This window comes from Equus asinus, chromosome 4 (genome assembly GCF_041296235.1).
Source record: "Equus asinus isolate D_3611 breed Donkey chromosome 4, EquAss-T2T_v2, whole genome shotgun sequence".
Lineage (NCBI taxonomy): Eukaryota > Metazoa > Chordata > Mammalia > Perissodactyla > Equidae > Equus > Equus asinus.
In genome coordinates this window covers 100565607-100589984 of record NC_091793.1, presented here as the reverse complement: position 1 = coordinate 100589984, position 24378 = coordinate 100565607, and the positions used below count along the sequence as shown (strand labels likewise).

General features: G+C 42.3%; 1 protein-coding gene and 1 long non-coding RNA gene across 5 annotated transcripts in view; one reads left to right on the top strand and one right to left on the bottom strand.

Moving 5' to 3' along the window:
• Positions 1-6300: 6300 nt before the first annotated feature.
• Positions 6301-10805, bottom strand: LOC139045114 (uncharacterized). Of its 2 annotated transcripts, none has more exons than XR_011502829.1 (3): positions 10639-10805; positions 9342-9473; positions 6301-6551 (listed from the first exon to the last, which is right to left on the bottom strand). It is a non-coding gene; the product is annotated as an uncharacterized lncRNA (long non-coding RNA). The 2 variants fall into 2 exon arrangements; XR_011502830.1 differs by having other exon boundaries at positions 6409-6551; positions 9342-9437; positions 10639-10777.
• LY75 (lymphocyte antigen 75) overlaps positions 9817-24378 on the top strand; it is a 129537-nt gene continuing 114975 nt past the window's right edge. For 2 of the 3 annotated variants that reach the window (XM_014859809.3, XM_014859800.3), the window contains exons 1-4: positions 9817-10046; positions 15930-16301; positions 20934-21104; positions 24152-24316. In XM_014859809.3, coding sequence (XP_014715295.1) covers positions 9953-10046; positions 15930-16301; positions 20934-21104; positions 24152-24316 — 802 coding nt within the window. In that variant the 5' untranslated portion in view covers positions 9817-9952. Of the gene's footprint in view, positions 10100-15929; positions 16302-20933; positions 21105-24151; positions 24317-24378 lie in introns of all 3 variants that reach the window. The other variant, XM_044768841.2, reaches the window with a different exon arrangement.

Genomic DNA, 24378 nt, shown 5'->3' with positions numbered 1-24378 from the left:
TTCGCAATCATGAAGCAGTACCTTAAAATATGAAAGACAAAGATGTAAGAAACAAACCTAGGAGTATAATATCAATAGGGAAAACACACACACAGAGAGATGCATGCACACGCACATGCATAAACACACACACGCACAGACATATAAAAGCTCCAGAAATCTACCCTTCTCACTAAGAGCAATGTGAGGTTGAAGGACATTTACGAACCTTAACAGTATCTCCTTAGTTTTCCATTAACTCACTCACAGGGTAAGTCTGACCACCCATGGGGCAGAAACCGATTATAGCTATTTACGAGGTAGCAGGGGTACACCTTTATTTATTGCTGTGTTCTGTTTTTAATTTTTGAATTGTTAGGTATCTATCTTTCACTCTGTAAATTGCATACAGCAAACCTGATAGGTGATTTACAGATTAAATTATTTTACTGTAAGAATAATAAAACACTAAAAAATCCTTAAATTCAATAACTACTTACCTTGATTCACACACAGATGTCACAATATGATAGTAACACTATAAAATAGCCAAACAGTGAATGAAATCACAAAACACACAAGGCACCTTTGAAGGAATTGAGATGAGAAAAGTCCATAAAGATTCAACCCAGATTTGTTTGTGGTGACCTCACATAGCACAGGGGGCCAAAACCTAACCACAAAAAGGAGAAAGAAAAAACAAAACAGTGACCTTTACAGAACAAACAAAGGTTTTAATTTTATTCTTGAATTATCATCCATTGTTGCCTGACAAGGTTATTTTCTTTGCTTTAAAAGGAATTATACCAGAGAGTAGGGAATAAAAACGTAAGACAATGCCTGCTCCCTTAGGGATGATAAGCATGCACATAACTATAATACAAAGGAAAACCTGTCAAGAATTCTCATTCTAGCTGATGGAATCAGGGTTGGCTTCAAGGAAGAGGTCCATATGAACCAGAGGAAGGGACCAGATGCTCTGCGGACTTATTCAGTGACACCATTTTTTCACTACCACAGGTTAAAGTAACCCCTTCCAGTCTTAGCTTCTTTCTCCTTCAGAGCTTCCCATCCACCTGTCTTTAAGAAGAAAAGCAGGAAGCCCAGTTGGGTCCTTTTCTTACAGAAGGGAGTAATTATTTCATTTCTAAAAAGTCCCTCATGTTTCTCTTATCTCCATTACCACTTCTACACTGAAATTCTGACGTGCAACTGCTAGGCAATTTAAGGTTTGCAATAATCCTATGAACTAAATGTTGTTATCTATTCTTTTTTCAAATGAGGAAACTGAGGCTCAAGTTAAGTATCTTGCCTAAGAACACAGCTGGTAAGTGGTGGGATAAGGACTCAAACCTTGATCTGATTTCAAAACCATGATGGAAATAAGGACCAACCCATCAGGAACCATCAGGAATGAGTACTTCTAGTACCCAGTCGTGGCCTCCAAATACCATCTCCTACTAAATGGAAGCAAAGATCTTTAGAGAAATGACTGATTCCAGGTCCAGGACAAGAACGTACTGGTTGAGGCTGAAACATCTTGTCATTCCAGATCATGAGGAAACTATGACTCCTATGGCCATTTCTCCCCTGTCCCAAAATGGAGCAGTGGAGCGTCAATAAATATAATAACTGCAAGGGATTGAAACACATCAAGTATGCCTAAATGATAATAAAAGAACAAAAATCTCATTGTTCACCTTTGGAAGATGCTAGGGAACCACCTCCTTATTTTCAAAACTTATATATAAAGGGAAAGATTCAAGCAGTTTCCTGCCTCTCCTATGTGATCTGTAGCTCTGGGTAACCAAATAGTTGATAAGGAAAAGTTTCTCTTCAAAGAAGCATCCACTAATAGATGAAGAAAAAAAATGACAGAATATCTCCACTAATTTTTACGGAACTAAAGGATCCAGGTAATGATCATCAGAGGCTGATAACATCACCAAACAATGAGAAAAGATGTGACCTAATAGGAAAGTATAACACGTATGAAATAGTACTGTCAAGAATAAATTGAATCTGAATCTCATAAAGCCTACTACTAATTTATAGGAAATATGAGAGCTAATGGAACATGTTAAACAACACAATAGCGATGCAATAATCAAAATCCAGAGTATGAGAAATTCTACGAATGAGCCAGATTTTCTCACACAATTATAAGGGAAAAAGAACGGGGAGACAGTGCCTAGAAATTAAAAGATATCTAAGAGACGTATGAACCAGCATCAATGTGAAAACCTTATTTGGATTCTGATTCAAACGCACTATAAAAACAAAACAAAAAACATTTATAAGATATTTGGGGAAATGTGAACACAGGATAGTTAACAGTATTAAGGAATTATTGTCATTGTTTTCAGGTGAGATAATGTAGTTATGCCTTTTATGAGCTCTTCTAGAGATGCATAATGACATATTTACAGATGAAATATTTGATGTCTGAGATTTGCTTCAAAATAATCTGTGAGGAGTGGAGAGTGGGTCAGAGTAGAGACGAAACAAGATGGGTCATGTGTTGATAACTGTTGAAGGAGTGTGATGGGAACAGCAAGTTCCTTACACTATTGTCTCTACTTTGGGTATAGTTTTTATATTCTATAGCAAAAAGTTAAAAATAAAAATTTTAAAATATGCTCAGAGTCTCTCTTCCTCTGATTCCTGGAGAGGGAGAGACGAAAAATACTACCGAGGGGAAGAATATGGTTGGGAGCACAGAGTGAGTTATGCTAAGAAAAGGGGGCTGACTTTTTCTGCAAGGGTGAGAAAAAGAGGAGTTTACAGAGAGAAAAACAGAGACATGGTGAACTCACATCAGGGGCCTTAAGCCTATCAGGAAATTAAGAGGCACATTCCTCTCCCTGGAGGAAGCCCATAGGCAGTTGAAACTGGGCCTGAAGAGGAAAAGGTTTGGACCATCTGCTTCATGAAGATACTAATGAGTTGACAAAAGGTGAATAAATGGTAAAATTGGTAAATACAGTAATATTTTATAGTGTCATACTTCTCAGTACTAAAATTTCTTGGTAGGATTCTCACAATTACACTTCAAAAATGTTTCTACAAATCCATAAACCAGCATTCTTAACCTTACCCTTAACTCTCAGGTTAGGTGGTCCTGAACGTTGTCCCTGGGTTATGAATCAGCTTTGACAGAGGGTCCCATCACACTCATTACCAAAGCTGGAAAAGCTGACCTTCTTTATCTTCTGCTAAAGTCAGGGAAATAATTGTTCTAAAGTGTAAACCTGATCAGTTTCCCTGAGGAGCAAGGACTCCTGGGCTTTGGTTATTTATCATTCGAACTGTTGTTTTCTTGAAGCAGATTTTGGCAACGAATTTAGTTAATCTGAGGAAAGAGCCTCCAATTACATAATTAAAAATCAAACACCTCAGCCCCACTCTTGCCTCTTCACTAAAACATAGTGAGCGTATCTCTGCCAAAGTCAAAACTTACTCCTTCATCACATTTCCCACATCTAAAAAATCATCTGTACCACTAAAATGAATTCCTTATTCTCCAAAGTCTGAACTGATGTTTCCTAGAGAATTCCCACCATCCTGGAGATATTGCACTCTTACCTGAAACACATTATGCAGATCTTTGCAACACATCGTATCAACCTCACAACTTTGACCAACACCAGCATCCTCTTGATCTGTGATCCACCCTTGCATCATCCCCTCACGCCCAAATTTCGCCTCTGCTTCCTATTGGAAGCTGGTTACTAGCCCTAATGTGCTCTCATTGATGTTTTTGGACTCTTTCTATGAATGTCAGGGTCCACATCTAACTTCTCTAATGCTTCTCATATCCACAATGGTCACTGAACTCTCTGAGCCTTGGTGTCCTCATCTACAAAGTGAGAGGGCAGATAATGGACTCCAAGATCTCAACGAGCTCTGTAATTCCACAGTTCCTTGGTGTCTGAGGTTAAGTTGAGTAAGTGAATGTCAACCACATTGGCTCCTTGTCCAGCCTCTTGTGTCAATGTTCTGTAGACATCCTAGTAGAACATTTCCTCATCTGAGAATTCTACAGTTTAAAGTCTTGGAGGAAGTTCAGCTTGTTTTCACAAGATTAGTTGTTTAATTTTGTTTTTTGTTTTTTAAGTGGATAATTACAACCTTATATTTGCCCTTTGGGGTCTATGTCCATGAATATAGCTCTTATGAGTTTAGTTATGACCAGGAATAAATGCAGACCTTTATTATCATGGCATCATGGGAATTGTTTAAAATTTATTCTTGCCTTGCCTGGGTCTCCTGGGTCCTCCTTACTACACCTGGGGCCATCTGTGGGCATCATCATAACTGCAGTTTCAATGCACCCCACACTGGCTCTCTTTATGTCACAGCTCCTCATGAAGTTGAAAATCCTCCATTTGCACTTTTTCTTGTTTACATATTACTCAGTTTTGGATGCTATCTTAGGCACAGTTCTTTCATATGTTGAATAAGTATTATCAGGGTCCAGTAAGGAGAACAAAACCCATGCCAGGTAGTTCAATAGAAGAAATTTAACATAGGGAAATAACTAGTGACAGAGATATTGAAAAAACTAAAAATAAGTGCTAATGAGGCTATCCAGAAAGTAACAGCTGCAAGAGCTACTACTCTCCATGAGGCCTAAGGGACAGAGAAGTGCTGATGTTATTTGAATAGGAGCCAAGGCCACCAAGTGGTAGCTAGAACCTTGGAGAAGGAACCACCCAAAAGGAGCTGGAAGCACAGAAGGGGTTGCATGGTAAGAACTGGATAACAAAGGGTTGGGCTTCCAGGCAGGAGCTAAAACCACAGAAGAAACACAGCTACCGCTTGACAGGCTCCAAAAGCAGAAAAGAGAGAAACACCTTGGGTTCTCCCCTCCCAAACTTCCCATTTCCTGCCAGGAACTCCCACTGGCTGAACCTAACCAGAAGACAGTAGGTGAGGAAGCCTCAGAAATGCAGAGTAGCCCCTTGGGATTCAAAGCAGGGGAGGGCAGGGAAGAATCCAAGAGAAAAGATTACAAGAATTGGAAAAGGAAATACAAATAGCCAATAAACGTAGGAAAATAGGTTCAATCCCATTAATAATCAGGGAAATGCAACTTTAAACCACAATGAGATGCCATTTTACTCCCCACCAAAAATGTTAAAATGCCAAGTGTTGATGAAGATGTTCAGCAGTGGGAACACCTGTACACACCACTGGGAGTGCAAGTTGAAAGCACATTAACAGTGTCTAATAATGTTGATGCTGAACACACCCATGCTCCAGAAATTCCAATTCTAAGAACACACCATCAGGAAAATCCAGCAATGTGTACCAGGAAATATGTACAAAAATGTTCACAGAGGCATTGCTAAGGACAACAAACTACCCAGCTGGAACCTACCCAAATGCCTGCCAACATGAGAATGGATAAAGTGTGCGTTATTCTTCCAATGGAACACCACATAAAAATGAACGAACTATAGCTACACACACCAACAAAGATGAATGTCACAGGCGTAATTTTGAGCAAAAAAGATAGGTAGCCAAAAAACCTCTAAATGATTCCACTTACGTAAAATTAAAAAACATGCAAAGTATATAGACTGTTCAAGGAATGAATCATATATGAGAAAACTGTAAAGAAAAGAATGATAAATAAACAATTCAGAGTAGTGGTTACCTCTGGGTAGGAATAAGATGGATATGATCAGGAGGAGGCCCACAAGCTTAGCTACTCTTTTTTGGGTATAATATATTTTATAATTAAAAACATGACTTTAGAGGTCCAAAAAGCTCATGTTCCCTCTCCCTAATTGTAATTGGGAATAGAGCAATACTAACACTCTCACACTCATGAAAGTTCTATGTTTATCTTCACTTATGGCTATTGACCTTGGCCGAGTTACCTGTCTTGTCTATGTTGTCTCAGTTTCGACATTTGTAAAATGAGGATAATAGTAGTAACTTCATAGGATGATTATTAGATAAGACAGCACATGGGAAATGCTCAGCACAATGGCCTGGCACCCACCGGGTGCCAGATGTCTGTTATTTTGCTCACATCAATGTCTCAACTTGGAGTGTCCTCCCCACTGCCTCTATCTACTGAATATTACTCATCCAAGGACATTCAGCCCAGTGCCTGAAGACTCTCCCTCTCCCTGTAGCTGATTTCTCCCTCTTTTTTATTATTTTTTTTACTGAGGTTATGATCGTTTATGACACTGTGAAATTTCAGTTGCACGTTATTATTTGTCAGCCACCATATAGGTGCACTCCTTCACTCTTTGTGCCCACTGACCACCACCCTTCCCCCTGGTAACCACTAAACAGTTCTCTCCATCCATGTTTTTGTTTATCTTCCACATATGAGTGAAATCATATGGTGTTTGTCTTTGTCTGGCTTATTTTGCTTAACATGATATTCTCAAGGTCCACTCATGTTGTTGCGAATGGGACAATTTTGTCTTCTTTATGGCTGAGTAGTATTCCATTGTATATATATATATATATATACCACATCTTCTTTATCCAACCATCAGTTGCTGGGCACTTGGGTTGCTTCCATGTCTTGGCTATTGTGAATAATCCTGCAATGAACAAAGGGGTGCATAAGTCTCTTTGAATTGTTGATTTCATGTTCTTTGGAGAAATACCCAGTAGTAGTATAGCTGGTCATATGGTATTTCTATTTTTAAATTTTTGAGATTTCTCCCTCTTTTATTTATTTATTTATTTATTTATTTATTTATTTTTGAGGAAGATTAGTCCTGAGCTAACTGCTGCCAATCCTCCTTTTTTTGCTGAGGAAGGCTGGCCCTGAGCTAACATCCATGCCCACCTTCCTCTACTTTATACGTGGGATGCCTACCACAGCATGGCGTGCCAAGCGGTGCCACGTTCGCACCTGGGATCCGAACCAGCGAACCCCGGGCTGCTGAAGTGGAACGTGGGCACTTAACCACTGTGCCACCAGGCCAGCCCCTCTCCCTCTTTTAAATGCCTAGACCTCCTGTTGCCTGCACCAGGCATTTACCATATATTTATTTATTCATTCATCCAGCATATTATGAGGCATTTGCCATGTATTTATTTATTCATTCATCCTACATGAGGCATTTACTACAAATTTATTCATTCACTCATCCAGCAAATCATGGGCCAGGTACTGGGAACACAGAAGTGACTAAAGCAGACATAGTCACCGCCTTCCTGGGTTCTGCTGCCTGAGGAGGGAGACGGACATTCAACAAATGAGAAAGTGCATAATTATTTAATTCAGCTGTGCTAAGTGCTATCAGGACAAAGTGTGGGATGCATTGCAATGCCACCACAGAGGAAGCTCACCTAGACTGCAGAGTCAAGAAAGATTTGCTTGAGAAAGTGACATTTAAGGTGAGACTTGAAGGATACACTGCTTTCTATTGTCACTATAGATAATAAATATTTATTGAGGTTCTATAACCTAGGTGGAGTATCAGTGCTCATGTACCCACAGAAAAAATAGCAGCAGGAGGTAGCCCGTGTTAAATGCCAAGTAAACAGAATGTACAACATTATCTAGATGTTTGGAATCCCCAACAGTCAGAGCTCTTCTTAGAAACATTTTATACAAAATGTGGGATTTGAGCAGAGCCTTAACTGGAAGGCTGGAACTAAGACAAGGGAGGGGGAAAGAGGCATTCTGGATAGAGGGAAATATGCTATACGGGCAGAGACAGGAAAAGGCAAGACAGATTCAGACAGGTTGCCTGAACCAAGGAATGACAGAAGAAGGCAGTTAAAGATAAAGGTCAGATCATAGAGGGGATTGCTTATCATAGATGGAGTTTTCTTTTTGTATCATGGGCTTCTTTGAGACTCTCAGGAAAGCCTTGGACCCGTCCTCCTCCTCCAAAACAAGTGCATTCATAAAGCCGCATACAATTTCAGGGGTTCACAATCTTTCCAAACTCCCGTTAGGAACCCCTGCTATAAGCAAGTAGCGCTGAAAGGATTTGAGTAGAAGAAAGGTGGCATGTTCCAAACAGCATTAGCACAATTCGTTTGCCTAAGAGGATAAGACTGTTGGCAGTGAGGTCAATTGAGAAACTATTGTAATATAACGCAAGCAGGAACTCATATAGCCCTAGGCTAAGGCCTAGGAGTTCTAGGAGTTCTAGGAGTTCTGAGGTTCTAGGAGTTCGTTAATTAAGTAAACTAATATTTATCGGGAGCATACTCTGGGATAGGCCTGGTGTTCAGTGTTAGGGATGCGTTAATGAAGAAGATAATGAAGGAGATAAGAGCACTGCCCTCAAGGAGCTCCAAGCTGGGCCGGATCGGAAAGGCAGGCAGCCACAGATGGCGGAGGGCTGAAGAGCAGCAGCAGATTGTCTTACTCAGAACTTTCCACTGCCCATTCCCTAGAGAATTAAGTCAAAGTCTTTAATATCATATTCAAGACACTTCACAAAATAGCTACAACCCATCTTTCTGCTATCACTTCCTCTCAGGCCTCTTACCACAACTACTTTGAACACCCACACCCCCCCCCCCCCCCCACACACACACACGACCTACCCCGAAGGGTGGCCACACAGGACTCTTGACTGTCTTCTGACCCTGCTTTGCATTTTCCTGCCTCCATTTTGTCAGTATTTTCCTCCCCCCGGGGGCTGTCAAATCCCAGCCTGGTCAAACTCCTACCCATGACCCATTCTTCAAGGCCCAGTTGAGGTTTTGCCTTCCTTGAAGCTTTGTCTGAGTCTCCATGCATTCTGCCCTGAGTTACTGTGTGTGCCTCAGTCCACCCCAGTACTCAGTAAGTTTGAGAGCATGAGGATGTTGCCTTTTATCTTATCCTGAGAGGTGCCCAGGCCTTCTGATGGCAAGTGCTCAACATATCTACTGAAGTGAAAGGCTAGAGCCCGGGGAGAGCACAGAGTCAAGGTAGACTTGTGAGTCAGTGAAGCCTTTGTGGTTGGAATCAGGAAAGGCAACCTAAATGTTCACCTCCTGGTGGAAGAATTCACTCTTACGGGACAGGGATGCAGGCCATCCCAGGTATACACCAAGTGCATAGTAAATATGGGGTTTAAAAATACAGGACATTCATATCTAGGCAACTTAGGTCACCCTATCTATAATGATAGCAGTTTCCATAGGAAGAGGATCAAGTCTACTCTCACACTTGGCAGTTTGGGGAGCAGACTTCCGCATTTCTACTGCATTATAATTATTATCGTTGTTATTATTTATCAGGAAAAGAGTTTACTTGCAAAGGTCAAATGGGTATAAAGCCTAAATCATCCTTGGAAGTATTATAGTGTCACTCGAACAGCTCTTGCTTTTAATTCTTTAACAATTGCGGGTGGGACTGCACCGTGTCGTTACCTCACCTTTGTTTGCGTTATCAAAATACGCAAGACGTTGCCCAGGACGACTGAATTCTTTGGCTCGACCGCAGCTGCAACACCACAGGTGCACACTTCCCCCTTTGGGATACGAGAGGATGTGGGTGCCTCTTCAGCCTAGCCGTGCATTGAAAAAGTCACGCCTGACTGCGGGGCGTTAGGCAGAGAACAGGGTCCCCAACTGACTGAACCCACCCACTAGGACGCTGCCAGGTCCCAACCAGTGCTGCGCCTCCTCAACTCTACTGATGAAGAAGGGGGGCCAGGGCCCCCAAACCGGGTAGTCTGGCGGCGCTCGGCTCTCTCGCTCCCCACGCACTTCCCGCCTCCTCGCGGGTCCCGCGCGTCGCAGGTGTGCAGAGCATCTCCCGTGTCGTCTTCCCGCCTCCTGTCCCCTCCTCCCCGCCCCGCCCTCTCCCCGGCAGGGGGAGGGGGGGAAGGATATGAAGATCTGAGTGGCCGAGGGCGGCCGGGGCGGGGCCGGGGCGGCCCTGGAGGCCCAAGGCAAAGTCGCCGGCAGGGCAGGCTGGGCGCACCAGGAGGGGTGGGTGCTGCGTGCGCCCGAGGACCCCGTGGGACCACTTGGCCGGCTCAGGATGAGGACGCGCTGGACGACCCCTTGCCGCGCGGCGGAGCTCCTCGTGCTGCTCCTCCGGTGCTTCGGACTGGCGGAGCCCTTTGGCCGGGCAGGTAACCGCGGGCGCGTCCGCCAGCCGGCCGGCTAGGGGCCTCGAGGCTGCCAGGTCTGCCGACTCTCCTTGCTTCGGGTTAGGGCTGCGCTCCGAGGTCACGTCACCTCTGCTTTCCTCAGGGTTCTGGAGCCGGGCAGGAGAGCCGAAGGGGAGGTCTGGGGACAGGGCGTTCTATTGCCCTTGGGGGCCGGGAGGAGGGCGGGGTGGGGCGTGGAGGGCAAAGTGTTTCTGGTGTTGAGGGCAAGGAGTCCAGGGTAGGAGCGGCACAGAGTCTTTTCTGGAAAGGTTCCCCGCCCCCTCCTGGTCCTCTCCTCTAAAATCTTGCTTCCCTGAAGTATGGGGCCTCTCAACACCCTCTATGCCCCATCATACCCGTCTCGCCCCTCCTTCATCCCTTGGTCTCCTTGGCCACTCAGTGTCAAGTGCAGCTTTCCACCCACGTCGCCAAGGATAAGCAATGATTCTCCGACTTTAGTGCGCCCACAGTGTACGTCAAAAAAGAAGTCAAGTTAAGCCCTGTCTCCTAACGTGACCGAGATCTTGACTTTGTTATGATGCCCTCCCCCCGTGCCTCAAGCAGCGACCCTTACTTCTAATTGGCTTATCAGCTCCAAACGACCCCTGCGAGGCTGACAGTCACACGCTGGAGCGCAGTTCGCTTGCCGGGAGACCTCCTGAAGCAGAAGCACGACCAGGAACAGACGCCCTTTGCTGATGCCCTGGGTGGTGCGAGCCCCACCATCTCCCTTGGCAGGAAGCGGAGTTTGCTTTTACTTTCTCTTTTTGCCTTGGTAAAAGGTGTGCTCAGGACTTTGTTTCTTAGTCTGGCTGTGTAATGAGCAATCAGTGGGCTGTCCCCACCTACACTTCTGTCATCTTGTCTCTATGAGGAAGTAAAAGATGGTCAAGGTAGTTTTTTAAAAACTTCAGGTTGCTTGTAGCTATTTTCTTTGCAGCTAAACTAAGTGACTATCTGATTTAGACTTTCTTCAGAGACTGATAGGAAGAGGTTCCCCAGAGTATTGAGTGGCATCGCCCTATCTACATGAAGGACCTTTTGATGGACCCTGCTCAGATTCACGCTTCTCGGTTCTTCTTTGACCCTACGTGTTGGAAACTACCAAAAGCCCTTTATTGCTGTGACAATTTTATTCTGCCTGCCCCCCATCCAGGGAGAAAACTTTCACTGCAGCAACTAACTACAGTCAAAACACACTAACCTTTCAGTCACTAAACTCCTGGTTTCCGTCTACATCTGTTTTAGTCTTGTCTGTTTTGTCTCCCCCACAGAAATCAAAATTTCCTTAATTTTTGCAGTCTCTACAATTCCTGGCCTTTCTCATCAACCCAAAGCAAAGAGCAACAGCTTAATTCCATTCTCCCTGCACCAGGTCCTCGCAGGTATTTGTTTTCCTACAACTTTCCTCATCCTTAGCAGCTGCTGTGGTTGGCTTACACGCACCCTCAGACCAGACTTGTGGCCCTATTTCAGGGAAGCACTGGAGTTTTGAAACCCCACCCATTTGGGTAGCTTGTTTGGCAGTGTGTCAGCTTGACGATGCTGGTAATGGTGTGCGCTTTGTCACATGTACGCAGCTGGGTTTCTGCAGGTGGTCTCAGTTGCTCAGATGCTGGAGAAGTACCTCTGTGTCCTTGGGGAAATGCCAATTGCTTAGTTTATTTATTTATTTATTTTTTGCCTCCTTGGAGAGCTACCAGATTGAAATAAACAAAATCTTCAGGGACTCCTGAGGTTTTCACCAGCCCACACCACCCAATCTGAACAACATGGCTTTCTGACTCCTCATAGACCGCCACGGTCCCAACTGTCACTTCAGGACCTGTTTTTGAACTAGCAAGCCCAGACTTCTGATTCTTTCCTGTTGCACCTGTGCACTCCGCACACATGGCGTGACTTCACAAAGTGCTTAACAGTAAGGGCTGTGGAAGTTCTCCTGAAACTAAAAATGCTGCCATCTTCATCCTTCCTGCCTTCCCAAGCCATCTGCCTCTCCATTTGTCTGTGGTCATGAAATGTTGATGTCCAGCTTCTCTTTGGAATGTGCAAGGCTCTCTGGTTTAGGACAAGACAGGAGTTAGTTAATGATCAGACAATAAGAGAGAGTTTTCCTTTGATTGATGTGGAAATACTAAAAATTCATTTTCAATTTCTGATTATGCTACTTAGCCATTTCCTCTCAAACACCACGAGAATGTTTATGTAAAATGAAGCACATAACAAGTGGTACTGGGGCTGATGAGGCTTCTTTTCATCAACGTCTGCTTTTCAGACTTGTCCCAATATTGTATGTGGAGGTAAACATTAAAATTCCATTTAGGACCAGTCTAAGGTTATAAAGTGAACAAGATGCAATATAAGGAATAAGTAAAGAATCTGTTTTACAAATTGCTCTGTAATTACCTTTTCAAAGTGTAATACATTTCTGAAATATTTTATGTACACTTATTTAACAGATTTTCTAAATAAGCAATTATTTTAGCACTTCCTCAGTCCTTCTTCCCATTCTTAGCACTTCCTCAGTCTTTCTTCCCACTCTTTTTTTATTTAAAGATTGGCACCTGAGCTAACATCTGTTGCCAATCTTTATTTCTTATCCCCCGAAACCCCAGTACATAGTTGCATATTCTAGTTGTAGGTCCTTCTGGTTGTGCTATGTGGGACACTGCCTCGGCATGGCCTGATGAGCAGTGCGATGTCTGAGCCCAGGATCCAAACCGGCGAAACTCTGGGCTGCCAAAGTGGAGTGTGAGAACTTAACCACTCGGCCAAGGGCCGGCCCCCTTCTTCCCACTCTTCAACCTACTATCCCAATAGGGTTGTAAGACTGAGGCTCACTGAACAGCTCCTGCTAAGGGTAAGGAAAGATATGGGGAAATATCATGAGAAGGCAAAACTTTCCCTAGCTTATGCATTATGTATGAGCGCTTTACACATACATTACATATGAAGACCAATAACAAGTTTCCTTAAGTCATATCAATAATTAATGTCTGTGGTAAGTGACCGCTATAGGTGCCAAATGTTGACATTACATACTTGGTTAAAATACAGATTTAGAATGAGGCAAGTATCTCCAGTAAAAGATGTTGCTATTGGGTGAGAAGTTTGGCAACTCCCCTTTAACATAGCTACTCCATGCTGCTCCATGCCTCTCCTGTAGTCTTTCAGAGTTGCTACAACCTTGTTAAGTCCAGAGTGTCCCAGAAGTAAAACACATAGTAAATGGAAAAGGGTAAAATATTTTTCTCTTCCAAATAATATTTATAAAGCAGCACTGTCACCTAAGTGCACATGCCCAGTACAAATGGGATTAGAATAACCTAAAATGCTACTAGCATTTGCATGACATAATAAAGTTGCGGACATCTGTTCAAGAACAGTATGCGAGAACTTAGCAAAGACTAGTAAAACCTGCAAGGGTAGGAAAGTTGTTGGCCTTGTGTAAGCACAAGATGTTAGTACCGGAAGTGGCTTAAATATCTTATACTCCACTGCTTTCATCTTACATTGAAGATATGAAGACCCTGGGGAGACTAGATGACTTCCCCAACATCTCCCAGCTATCTGGTAGCAGACATAGGTCTTCAGTCTAGGACCCCTAATTCTATGTTCCACTGCTCTTTCCACTATGCTGAGAGCTGTAGCTACTCCATTGGATTCTGCAAAGGCAATTTGAAAAATCTAGAACTCCAAACTGCAGGGGTAGGCACAGCTGCTGCTTGTCCAGTTCACCTGTATGGGGTCAAGGGGCACACAGCAGAGTGCTCAGGAAAGAGAGCAATGAGACTACAGGGTGGGAAAGGCAAAGGTTCCAGCAAGGGTGGCGGCCACCCATTCTCCTGCAGGAGCAGGCTGCTTTTTTTTTCTGCAGTAATTCCTGATACTTTGGAACACAAGATTTATTTTGGAGAGGTGAGAGAGAATAGTTTGGAAAAGAGGTAAGTCACGGGCCTGAGTCACTATTGGATATGTGGGAGAAGGACATTAGAGAAAGTATAAGGAATAATCTTCTAAGATAGTGCATTTTCCCTTTTTCTTAACTATCCTCCCAAACTGTGTCCATAAAGTAGAGAATAGCAGAATGATGTCAAAGAAGAAAGAGTGAGGGATGGAAACTGCTATAGCAGACATACCTAGTTGCAACCCTATGCAATATTTTAAAGTACAGATTTGAAAACAGAAATAACTTAAAGTTTTAAAGGATTTTGTTGTTCTTATTGTTTCTCTTGTTGCTGCTGCTTTACTTTCTTTTTTTTTTTTTTGTGAGGAACATTGGCCCTGAGCTAACATCTTTGCCAATCTTCCTCAATTTTGTGTGGGATGCCACCCCAGGGTGGCTTGATAAGCAGTGCTATGTCCACGCCTGGGATCTGAACCCGCAAACGCTGCCAAAGCAGAGCACGTGAACTTAACCACTACGCCACCGGGCTGGCCCTGCTGCTGCTATTTAAATAAAAATATTCTGTCCAAAGTTCAAACTAGAATTAGACTTTATTTTATGGTTATTATTTACATGGTGAAATTTCCCCTCAAGTCCTTGGTATGCAAATTTTTAACCCTGAAAGCCTGTGAATTATTATTAGAAAAGCTGTTTACTGTTGGTAAAAAGCAGTGATTGTGAAACTGGCATCAAAAAGAAAGTGCCTTTTGGGAACTAAAATTTAACAGGTCCTTCTGCTGAACCCTTGGTTCATTGACAATGATTATTTAAGTCTGTCTAAAATATTTCAGCTGTACTCTCATCAACGTGAAGTTCTGTGCTATAACTTCAAAACATTTTGTTTGGAAAAGTACTAACCAAATTGTTCAATTGTAGTTTGCTGTAATAGATGTGAATCTTGCTCCGGAAACTCAGGTGCACAAGAAACAATGCGTTACTTTATTTTCATAAAACCAAATTAAATTTTATTCTGAGGTCCCATTCCACCAGGTTAACAGAAGTTCCGTGCCTGTCATTCCTGAGATCTTCCCCAGCTCATGCAAAACTGCCAGGGGAACAGTCAGGGAGGGCGTTCCCTTTGGCCTTTAGCTCACCCTGGTTACTTCTGAGTTTCCCTTGTCCAAACCCACTGGGTCTTGAATCCTGTGGCTCAGGGGATTCCCGGGGCTCAGGTTTGGCCTCCCTAGGTGATCCCCACAGTCAGTCCCTCCAGTCCCTCCCCAGGGGCTTCCCATCACCTTCCTGGAGGTGCTGCGATGGAGTTGGCAACAGGTCCCCTCTACCTTCCAAACCCAGACCTCCATTTCCTCTCCTCCCTTTACCCCACTCTTCTCCTTCTGCCCCCTCAGAAGTCTCCCCATCTCCTCTGAGACACATCAACGTCATGTAATAATTTCTCCTGCCACAGTAGCTGAAATGTAAGCAAGACAGAATTGCGGTCCTGAATAGGTTCAGGATATTTTCTGTTGACCGTAGACCACCTGTCCAAGGAAAAGGAAAACTAAAGATCATCTTCATCTCATTAAATAAGGGGTAAAAATATTTCATGGAATAACAATAACAAATATGCATACTATTCTAAGTGCTTTACATGTGTGAGCTCATTTTATCCTCACATCTACCATGGGAAGTACTATTTTACAAAGGAGGAAACTGAGGCACAGCGTTAAATAACTTGCACTGATCAGCTGGCTAACAAGTAGCAGAGGCAGACTATGAATCCAGGCAGATTGGCTCCAGAGCTCATCCCCTTATCCCACACTGTATTGCCTCTCTGGCTACCTCTGTCCTCCAACCTTGTGTGGTACATTAGAGTTTATACAGCTTGGTACCCAGACTCTGCTCAGCAGACAGGTCCAAGGCACATTGACCACATAATCCAGAATCCTGAAATGTCTTCTTTGACTGTCTTGCCTCAGGTAATGATCCCTTCACCATCGTCAATGAAAACACAGGCAAGTGCCTCAAGCCACTGAATGACTGGATAGTAGCAAAGGACTGTGATGAAAACAGGGATCTGTTATGGAAGTGGGTATCCCAACATCGGCTCTTTCATTTGGAATCCCAGAAGTGTCTTGGCCTAAATATTACCAAATCCACTGATTCCTTGAGAATGTTCAGCTGTGACTCGAATGCCATGCTGTGGTGGAAATGTGAGCACCACTCTGTGTATGGAGCTGCCCAGTACAGGTTGACTCTGAAGAGTGGACATGCCATAGCAAGTACAAATTCATCTGATGTCTGGAAGAAAGGAGGCTCAGAGGAAAGCCTCTGTGAGCAGCCTTACCATGGTGAGTATTGGAGAGGAACTTTGACTCATCTGCTGCTGTGTTTGGTAGATGCGACATTGAACATGCACAACTGACCACAAATAAAGTCATACACTGGTAAGGGCAGTGGGCTTAGCATTCAGTTCCAGGCACTATGGAGTAACTTAGCTACCTTTGTTAAGTTGGTGCTATTTGCCCCCTTTTACACGTAAGGCTAGGAGAGGTTAGGTGTCTTGACAGAGGTCACACGGTCATTCTGTGGCGCCCTGGGATTTGAAATCTCTCTGATGCCTAAGTGTATGTACTTCCTACTATAACATTCTTAGCTCAATAGGAAAGGAAACTTGAGAGGAACAGGAAATCCTTCTGACAGGATAAAAGTCAAATGCCCTAGTAAAGTCAAACCTATTCTAAGTGAAAATAGAAGAAGGAAAGAAAAAGAAAAAAGGAAACGTACTTTTCCTTATCTTCAGATTTTTATTTAAAGGAAAAATTTGAAAAGCCTCATCTGAGGTTATTTCTTTTATTTTGGGTGTGGTACCAAACTTTGATGTTTGTGTTTATGAGTCAGCATTTTAAGAGTGGACTTTTTCTAGTTTGCTTCCAAAAATAAGTAGATGAATATTGCCTTTAGGAGAGCTGATCATAAACTTTGTTCTGAGTCTAGAAACTAGATTACAATGAATTTCCAAGTTTAAAAAGAATGAGTAGATTTTTTAAGCCACTAAATGTAATTAGCTATCACCCAAGCAAATCTTTTTTCATTATCTTGCTCTAAATTACATCAAATGTTGATATAGAGATATATATGATTATGTTGTCTAAGTCTTAACTATTATCTCACCTTTGCTCTTCTTTGCAAATTTGCATAACTTTACAGAGATTTTCCTCTTCTCTTAAAGCTCATTTAAGCTTAATTTGGCTTCCCATGCTTCCCGTTATCTGCACACATTTTTCTCCTGGGGGAAACTTTTTTGTTTCCTACTGAAGATGCAGCTGCTTCTGTGACGTCAGGTTCTACCGTTATGGGGAAATACCAGACAATTAGAGAAAGCGTTTTCCTTTTCTTCAATCCTCTACCCTTGAGTAGTTGAACAAGTCTGTTTCTGCTAGCCAGCTTCCTCCTGACCTTAAAAAGCAATTGCTTTCTGGATACCACTTAATGGCAAGTGTAAATTTGTGCTATAAAAGCCTTTCTCTAACCTGGCAGCTAAGAAAAAACATCGAACCAAACAAAATGCCTTTTAAACTGGATTTGACTTGTTTCATTGTATTTGTTCAAGGATCAGAAAGGATAATTTTCTTGGCATGGCTTTTTCTGTCTCCTGCCTCTAATTTATTTTTTAAAGATTGGCACCTGAGCTAGCATCTGTTGCCAATCTTCCCTTTTTTTTTCTACCCAAAACCCTTCAGTACATAGTTGTATATATTCTAGTTGTAGGTCCTTTTGGCTGTGCTATGTGCGATGCCACCTCAGCATGGCCTGATGAGCGGTGCTAGGTCTGTGCCCAGGATCCAAACTGGTGAAACCCTGGGCCGCTGAAGCGGAGTGCAGAAACTTAACCACTCGGCCATGGGGCTGGCCCACCTATGTGTTTTATTTTATACGTTTATAATATTCTCCTGAGGAGGGAGCCCATGAGCTTCACACAGCTGCCGAAGTGATCAATGGCACAGAAAAGGTTAAGAACCCACCTAGAGTACCACCCCAGAGAGAGCAAAACAGTGCCACCAGCAAGAGCCTACCAGGATAAAGTGTGTCTTGGCCTTACCAAATACTGTATTTGCAACACTAAATTTACAAAAAAGAAATTTAGAAATTTCTAAGAAAAGGTACGTGTAGTTCTGACTCCTCAACACATACCTCAAGTCTTAATTTGCACAGAGGCCAGGGCCAAACCTGCCTCTTCTTCTCCATTCCTCTCCAGGGGACTGGTACCACCCAAGTTATATATGTCAGAAATCTACAAGTCACCCTAGAGTTGTCTTGCTTTCCTCTCCCACTGTTCAAATTTAATCAAATATTAAGTCCCAGCAATTTTACTCTTTTAAACTTATGTGGACCCTTCCCATTCTTAGGTTGAAGACTGCTGTCTTAAGTTAGGGACTTTCTCTAGGACTGCTCTCTCAGACTCCATCTATTGGCCCCTGCCACCCCTTCCTGTCCAGCTGCATAGAGATAAGAAAGATAAGATGCCTGAGTCCCAACAAAGTCAAGTCCAGGGTTGCCCAGCTTGTTACAGCAAAGCTACAGCTCAAAACGAGGATTGCATTCCCTCATACAGCTTCTTTATTTATCCCTTGGTTTTTGCTATATAATTTTTTTTGCTTCTAATACAAGAACATTTATTTGTCATTGTGTCCTGGGTTTGCCTGTCTTTCCAACTCCCATCCTGTGTGAGTCATGTTCATCTCAGGGAAAATTTTCATTGTATAAATTTTATGAATAAACTGCTTTTGACTGGCATCCAGATATGCATTTATATCATTAAGGTATCTTGACCTCACTAGCACTCTTCAAATTTGAATGTTTGGTGAATCATGCAGAGGAAATAGACTTTTAGTGAAGGGATGGCTATAGAACTATCTTAGAAGCCTGCCAACCTCTTTAACCATTGAAGCTATTTTGTCTTCTGTTACCGAAGAAATTAATGTTAGTTTTTCATGTAAGCACCTCATCTCACAAATCTTTGCTTATTACAGAATAAGCTGTTGTTTTAAGGTTGCCGTCATCATAAATTCGAACATTCAAAGAAGATTCTTCTCAGCAAAGCATATTCTGGTCCACCAGAGGTCCAGCAGCAGAGAAGAATGTGTGAGAATAACACTCTTAGTGAATAGTTAGCATAATTTAGCTGTTATGGTGGTTTTTATACACTTATTCTTCAAAGCATATTGTGAACAGGAGAGCTTTTTAATTGAAGCCCAACTTTGAGCTATGAAACATAACTTGAAACCTGAGAAGGCAGCCAATGATGTCACAAGTTGTCCTTATGTCAAGGGCTCTAATCAGAGAGCCAGTTCTCATTGCTGTCACAATGGAGTGACTGAATGTTTCAGCTAACTACTCTGTGAAAATGAGGATTTCACAAAGAAGGATATTTGCCCTACTGATCTCAGGGGCTTATGGAAAAGAGAAAGTGAAAGAAATGTATGTGAAAGCACTTTGTATTATAGAAACACGAGGTTTTAGGGGGAAAAAATGATGGTTCTACAAGTAATAGCCTTTGTGCTTAGGGACTTTCCTTTTACGTGTTGTAATATGGGAAGAAAAATTGGTGATGAGCTATTGGGAATTTTGGTATGGTTAAAAAAAGCATAGATGATAAGCATGATTCTTATAAAATATAATGTCAAATTACTCTTTAACAGAAGTACCCTGTTCAAAACCATTTCTGTCAGTGGAAAACAAAACCAGCGTTCCTTAAAAGATTGTTTGCAAATAAAAGCATCTAGATTATTCTCACCTTTTGCTTACTGCTGCTTAATACATTATAAACTATTAAATTAAGTCTCACACTTCACTTAAGTGAACATTTGAGAATAATAAGGGATATGGAATCAAATACTCTCTTAAGCACACTTTTAGGCAAATCTATGAGACATTTTGAGGGACCCTAATAGCCTGGTAAAGGGTGATAAGATCTGATTACTGTGCATTACCTAATAGCCCTTATTCGATCTGGTAATGATCATTGTTTTAAACAAATTAAGGATATGGAAAAAGGTGACCGAAATAACTGCAGAGTTAGCTGTTCTATAAAAACGCTTTTCCAAGAGAACCGTTATCAACGTAAGTTTTGAGCACTTCCTTTAGCCTTTCCAGGCATGTTTGAGGTTAGAATGATTTTTCAGTTTTTCTTTGTGTACCAGGGAAAATTATTAAAATGAAAAGCTAGTTCTGCTATCTCGCTGGCCGCCAGCTGGTCCCATGACTGCCCAGTTGAGGCTGGTTCTTCTTTCATAACCTGAATTACCATGTCCTGCCCCTCTCTAAGAATCCACTCAAAGAGCCAGCAGCTCTTCCCCCCATGTCCTCAAAACCCACAGCCACAATCCTACCATCAGCTTATGAACAATAGGGCCATTTGTCCACCTCTCTAACTCCACAGTTGGTTCCAAAGTCCACTGCCGCTCTCAGTGATTCCAAGGTTTTTTTCTGGCCTCACTCTTACAAAAGAAAAGAAAATAGAGTGTAAATTTAATCTCAGGGAGGGCACCCCTTCTGCTGAAGTACTCTGCCAACCACTGTAGTCAGTTGATCCTTACTTGATCAAGCCAATATTACCTAGCTCTTCCTCATACCTCAATAAGTGAAGCTTTACATGGATTATCTCATTGAATCCTCATAAACAAACCCATGAACTAGATACTATTTTCCTAATTTGCAAATGCAGAAACTAAGGCTAGTAGAGGTTGGAGAGCTTTCTCATAGCCACAGAGTTCATGATTAGGGGAGCTAGCATTCAACTCCAGACGTGAGCAGTCAGCGTCCATGCTCTGAATTTCCACACTGTGTAGCCTGTCCAGATGCTATATTCTCATAATTGAAAACAACGATCTTTCTTTCAAAGCAGTTTTAGAAATTAGTTAACTGAAACCTAATATCTAGTTTTTAATTTTTCTTTTCTTTACTTCCTCCCCAACCCATAGAGATATACACCAGAGATGGGAACTCTTATGGAAAACCATGCGAATTTCCATTCTTTGTCAATGGGACCTGGCATCATGAGTGCATTGTTGATGAAAATCACGGTGGGCCATGGTGTGCAACCACCTTAAACTATGAGTATGAGCAAAAATGGGGCATCTGCTTAGAACCAGGTATGTATGGGTTAGTAAACTTTATGTATATGGAAAGAAAAGGATACCATTTCTGTGAGGCAAAAGGGAGGAGGAAGAGTCCAAGATGACTCAAAAGTGACTGCAACAAATATTATCCTAGGTAATGGGTATATATTTGAAGAAAGAGGGAGAAGTAGTATGTAGCCATAAACTTGCTTTCAGAAGTAGGCCAGGAAGAGAACCAAGACAGGATGGTGTCATGGAAGATTAAGGATGAGGGAGTGTTCTGTAGCACACATACCTCAGGGAGAGGGAATGGAAAAGGCATGAGCAGTTAGGAAATTGCTGCTCACCTCTAATAGAGCCACTTCAAAAGACTAGTAGTCGTAGAAGCTGGTTTATAGTGGACTGAAGCGTGGAAAAGAAAAAGAGAGCTAAGGTGGTGGTTTGAGGGTGAGATAGGTTGAAGAAAGACTATTAGGATAGTGGAGACTTAAGTATGTTTATGGTCTGAAGCAAAGAGTAGGGGACAAAAGAGAAAAAGGCCCTCTCAAAATTGATGACATTGGTCCCTCTGTTTTTCCTGTATGTTGGTCAGAGCATTTTTCTGATTGCTTCTTACTTGAAGCGCCAAAGGATTCACTGTTCTTTAGAAAGAGAGAAACCAAACTAGCAGTTGCATCATTATCTGGTATATGACTGAGACATATTTTCTCACCGATCAGATGAGAGTTACAGGGGATCACAGTATCTGACCAGTGATAGGTGCTCAAAAAATATTTTTTAATGGGCAATTGGTTGGAAGCATCGATAGTAAAGAGAAAGGGAAAAGCTCCAGACTTAAGTAATAAGAGTTAATACCTATAGGGCCCTGCCAGGTGTCAGGTACTATTGTAAGCACTCAACATATATTAACTCATTCAATCCTCACACAACCCTGTAAGGTAGGGACCATTATTTATCCCATTATACAGATGAGCAAAGTGAGGCACAGGGGAGTTAAATTACTTGCCTAACGTCACACAGCTAGTAAATGTCAGAGCTAGGATTCAACCCCAGGAAATCTGGCTCTAAAGTCCTTGCCCCAATTACATTATCCTGCCTCATTCAGTAGCCAACCCCTGGCATTAGTAATGCTGCTCCCTCCTTAAGGGAGGCTGAGCTTCAAAATGCAGAATTCTAAGCAACTTGAAGAGGTTATACTAAGCCAGTGGTTCTCAAACTTCAGGGTGCAACAGACTCACTTGGAGAGTTTGTTAGAACACAGATTTCTGGAGCCTGCCTCCAGAAATGATGATTCGGCAGATTTGGGGTGGGGCCCAAGGATTCAAGTTTACTGAGTTTCCAGGTGCTGATGATGATGCTGATCTGAGGACCACACTTTGAGAATTATCTAGGTAGAGGCCCAGGCTTTCCAACATCTAGAAAGATAAAAAGCCAATATTTGCTTCAGCTATAATTGATAACAAGCAGAGTTTGGCCAACCAGGCACCAATTTCATTTAAATCTCACTGTGGTCTGGACCAGAAATTTTAGATGTGAAAGGGAACTTAGAGGTTATTGAGTGCAAACCCTCATTCCTCAGGTGAGGGACGGCAGGCCCGGATTGATGAAGTGGCCTGTCAGGGTCACCACGTTCATGTGGAGCCTCATGGAGATCCCAGGATTCCTGACCCTCATTCCCCAGTGTATTTATCCCACTCTACCTTGCTTCCTTGACTGGCATGTGTCTCAGTGTCTTTAGCCTCCTTTGGGTGGTCGGTGTGGGGGGGGGGGGTGGATTACTAATGCATTCATATGCCTCCCAGAGCTATTTTTATGGAAGAAGTGAGACTGAGTTTCTCAAACATGAGGACTGCTAAACCATGGAGGTTGTATTTTATAGCAAACACATTGCCATCCCACTGGAAGCTTCTGGATTTACAAGCATGGGGCCTCAGTGGTAATAAGGAAACTTTAGGCAACTTTAGGTGCGAATCCATCTTATTTTGTTTTCACCAAATGTCACAACAACTTCTGTTACTATTTAGGCCATTTGAAAGTGGCTGAAGCAGGAGTGTATGCCATTCAGAAGATCAACAAAACCAGACTTAGAGACCAGTGCTGTGATTATAGCTCTGCCACAAACACCCCTAGATCTTGGTTCCCATCTGTGAAATGAGGATGTTAGATATGATCTCTAAGAACCCTTCCAGCTTAAAGGTCCATGAGTCTAATGTGTGATATGTGACTGGTTATGGGAGATCCTTTGCAGAACCCACCCATCCGGAGCTTGGGACACACTCAACAAAGCTCACATTGTGGTTTTCCTCTTGTAGGGAGTACATGGCTCTGAGTATATTTTTGAACCAGTTGTATCAAGATCTATATATCTTGTCCAGGAAACAGCTTGAAGTTTCTTTGTCTGGAATTATACGTGCTTTTTAGATATTTGTTAAAGAAAATAATATGCACATTATACAATGTACATATATGTTTATATACATATGCACACATATATCTATGTATACATGTATAATGTTAATTATATAAATTATATGTCATCTATTAAATCATCTATTAAAATATTAAGGAGAAATTTGGACTTAGTTTCTCAAATAAGGTAGTCACTTGGGCTCTAAATCTTGGGCATGCAGCATGTCTGCACACACACACACACACACACACACACACAATGGTTTTACTTCAGGCCGTGGGCAAACCCCTCTTCAGTCTGCCACCATTTTCAGGTGAGCTTGTTTTCCATCAGTTCAGGGGTGTGACAGTGTGAGCACAGTTGAAGGCTCCTACCTTTAGGCAGAGGGAAGAAATAGGCTAAAACATGGCATTGTATTTGATAGGGGATAAAGGGAGAGTGGAAGATGGAGAGTGGAAGCTTTAACCAGACTGGGTCATTTGATGTCCTATAACTTCAGTATCTTTGTGTAACCAAAGAATCAATATATGGTCTAGTTGAGCAAGTGGCAGCCTCAATTTTAGCACATCCTAAGAGTATGCAAATTGGATTGCAGTATTTGTAAGCATTCTAAGTAAAAGAAAACATTATGCCCTACTTTATGATCACTAATGTATCTTTTTATCAACAGAAATTGGCTGTGAAGGTAATTGGGAAAAGAACGAGCAGATTGGAAGTTGCTACCAGTTTAATACTCAAGCAGCTCTTTCTTGGAAAGAAGCTTATGTTTCATGTCACAATCAGGGAGCTGACTTACTGAGCATCAACAACGCTTCTGAATTAACTTATCTTAAAGGTAGGTTTAATTTGCATGTGGTAGAGCAAATTGCTGAAATTGTGATGCTGTCTGTCTTCTAT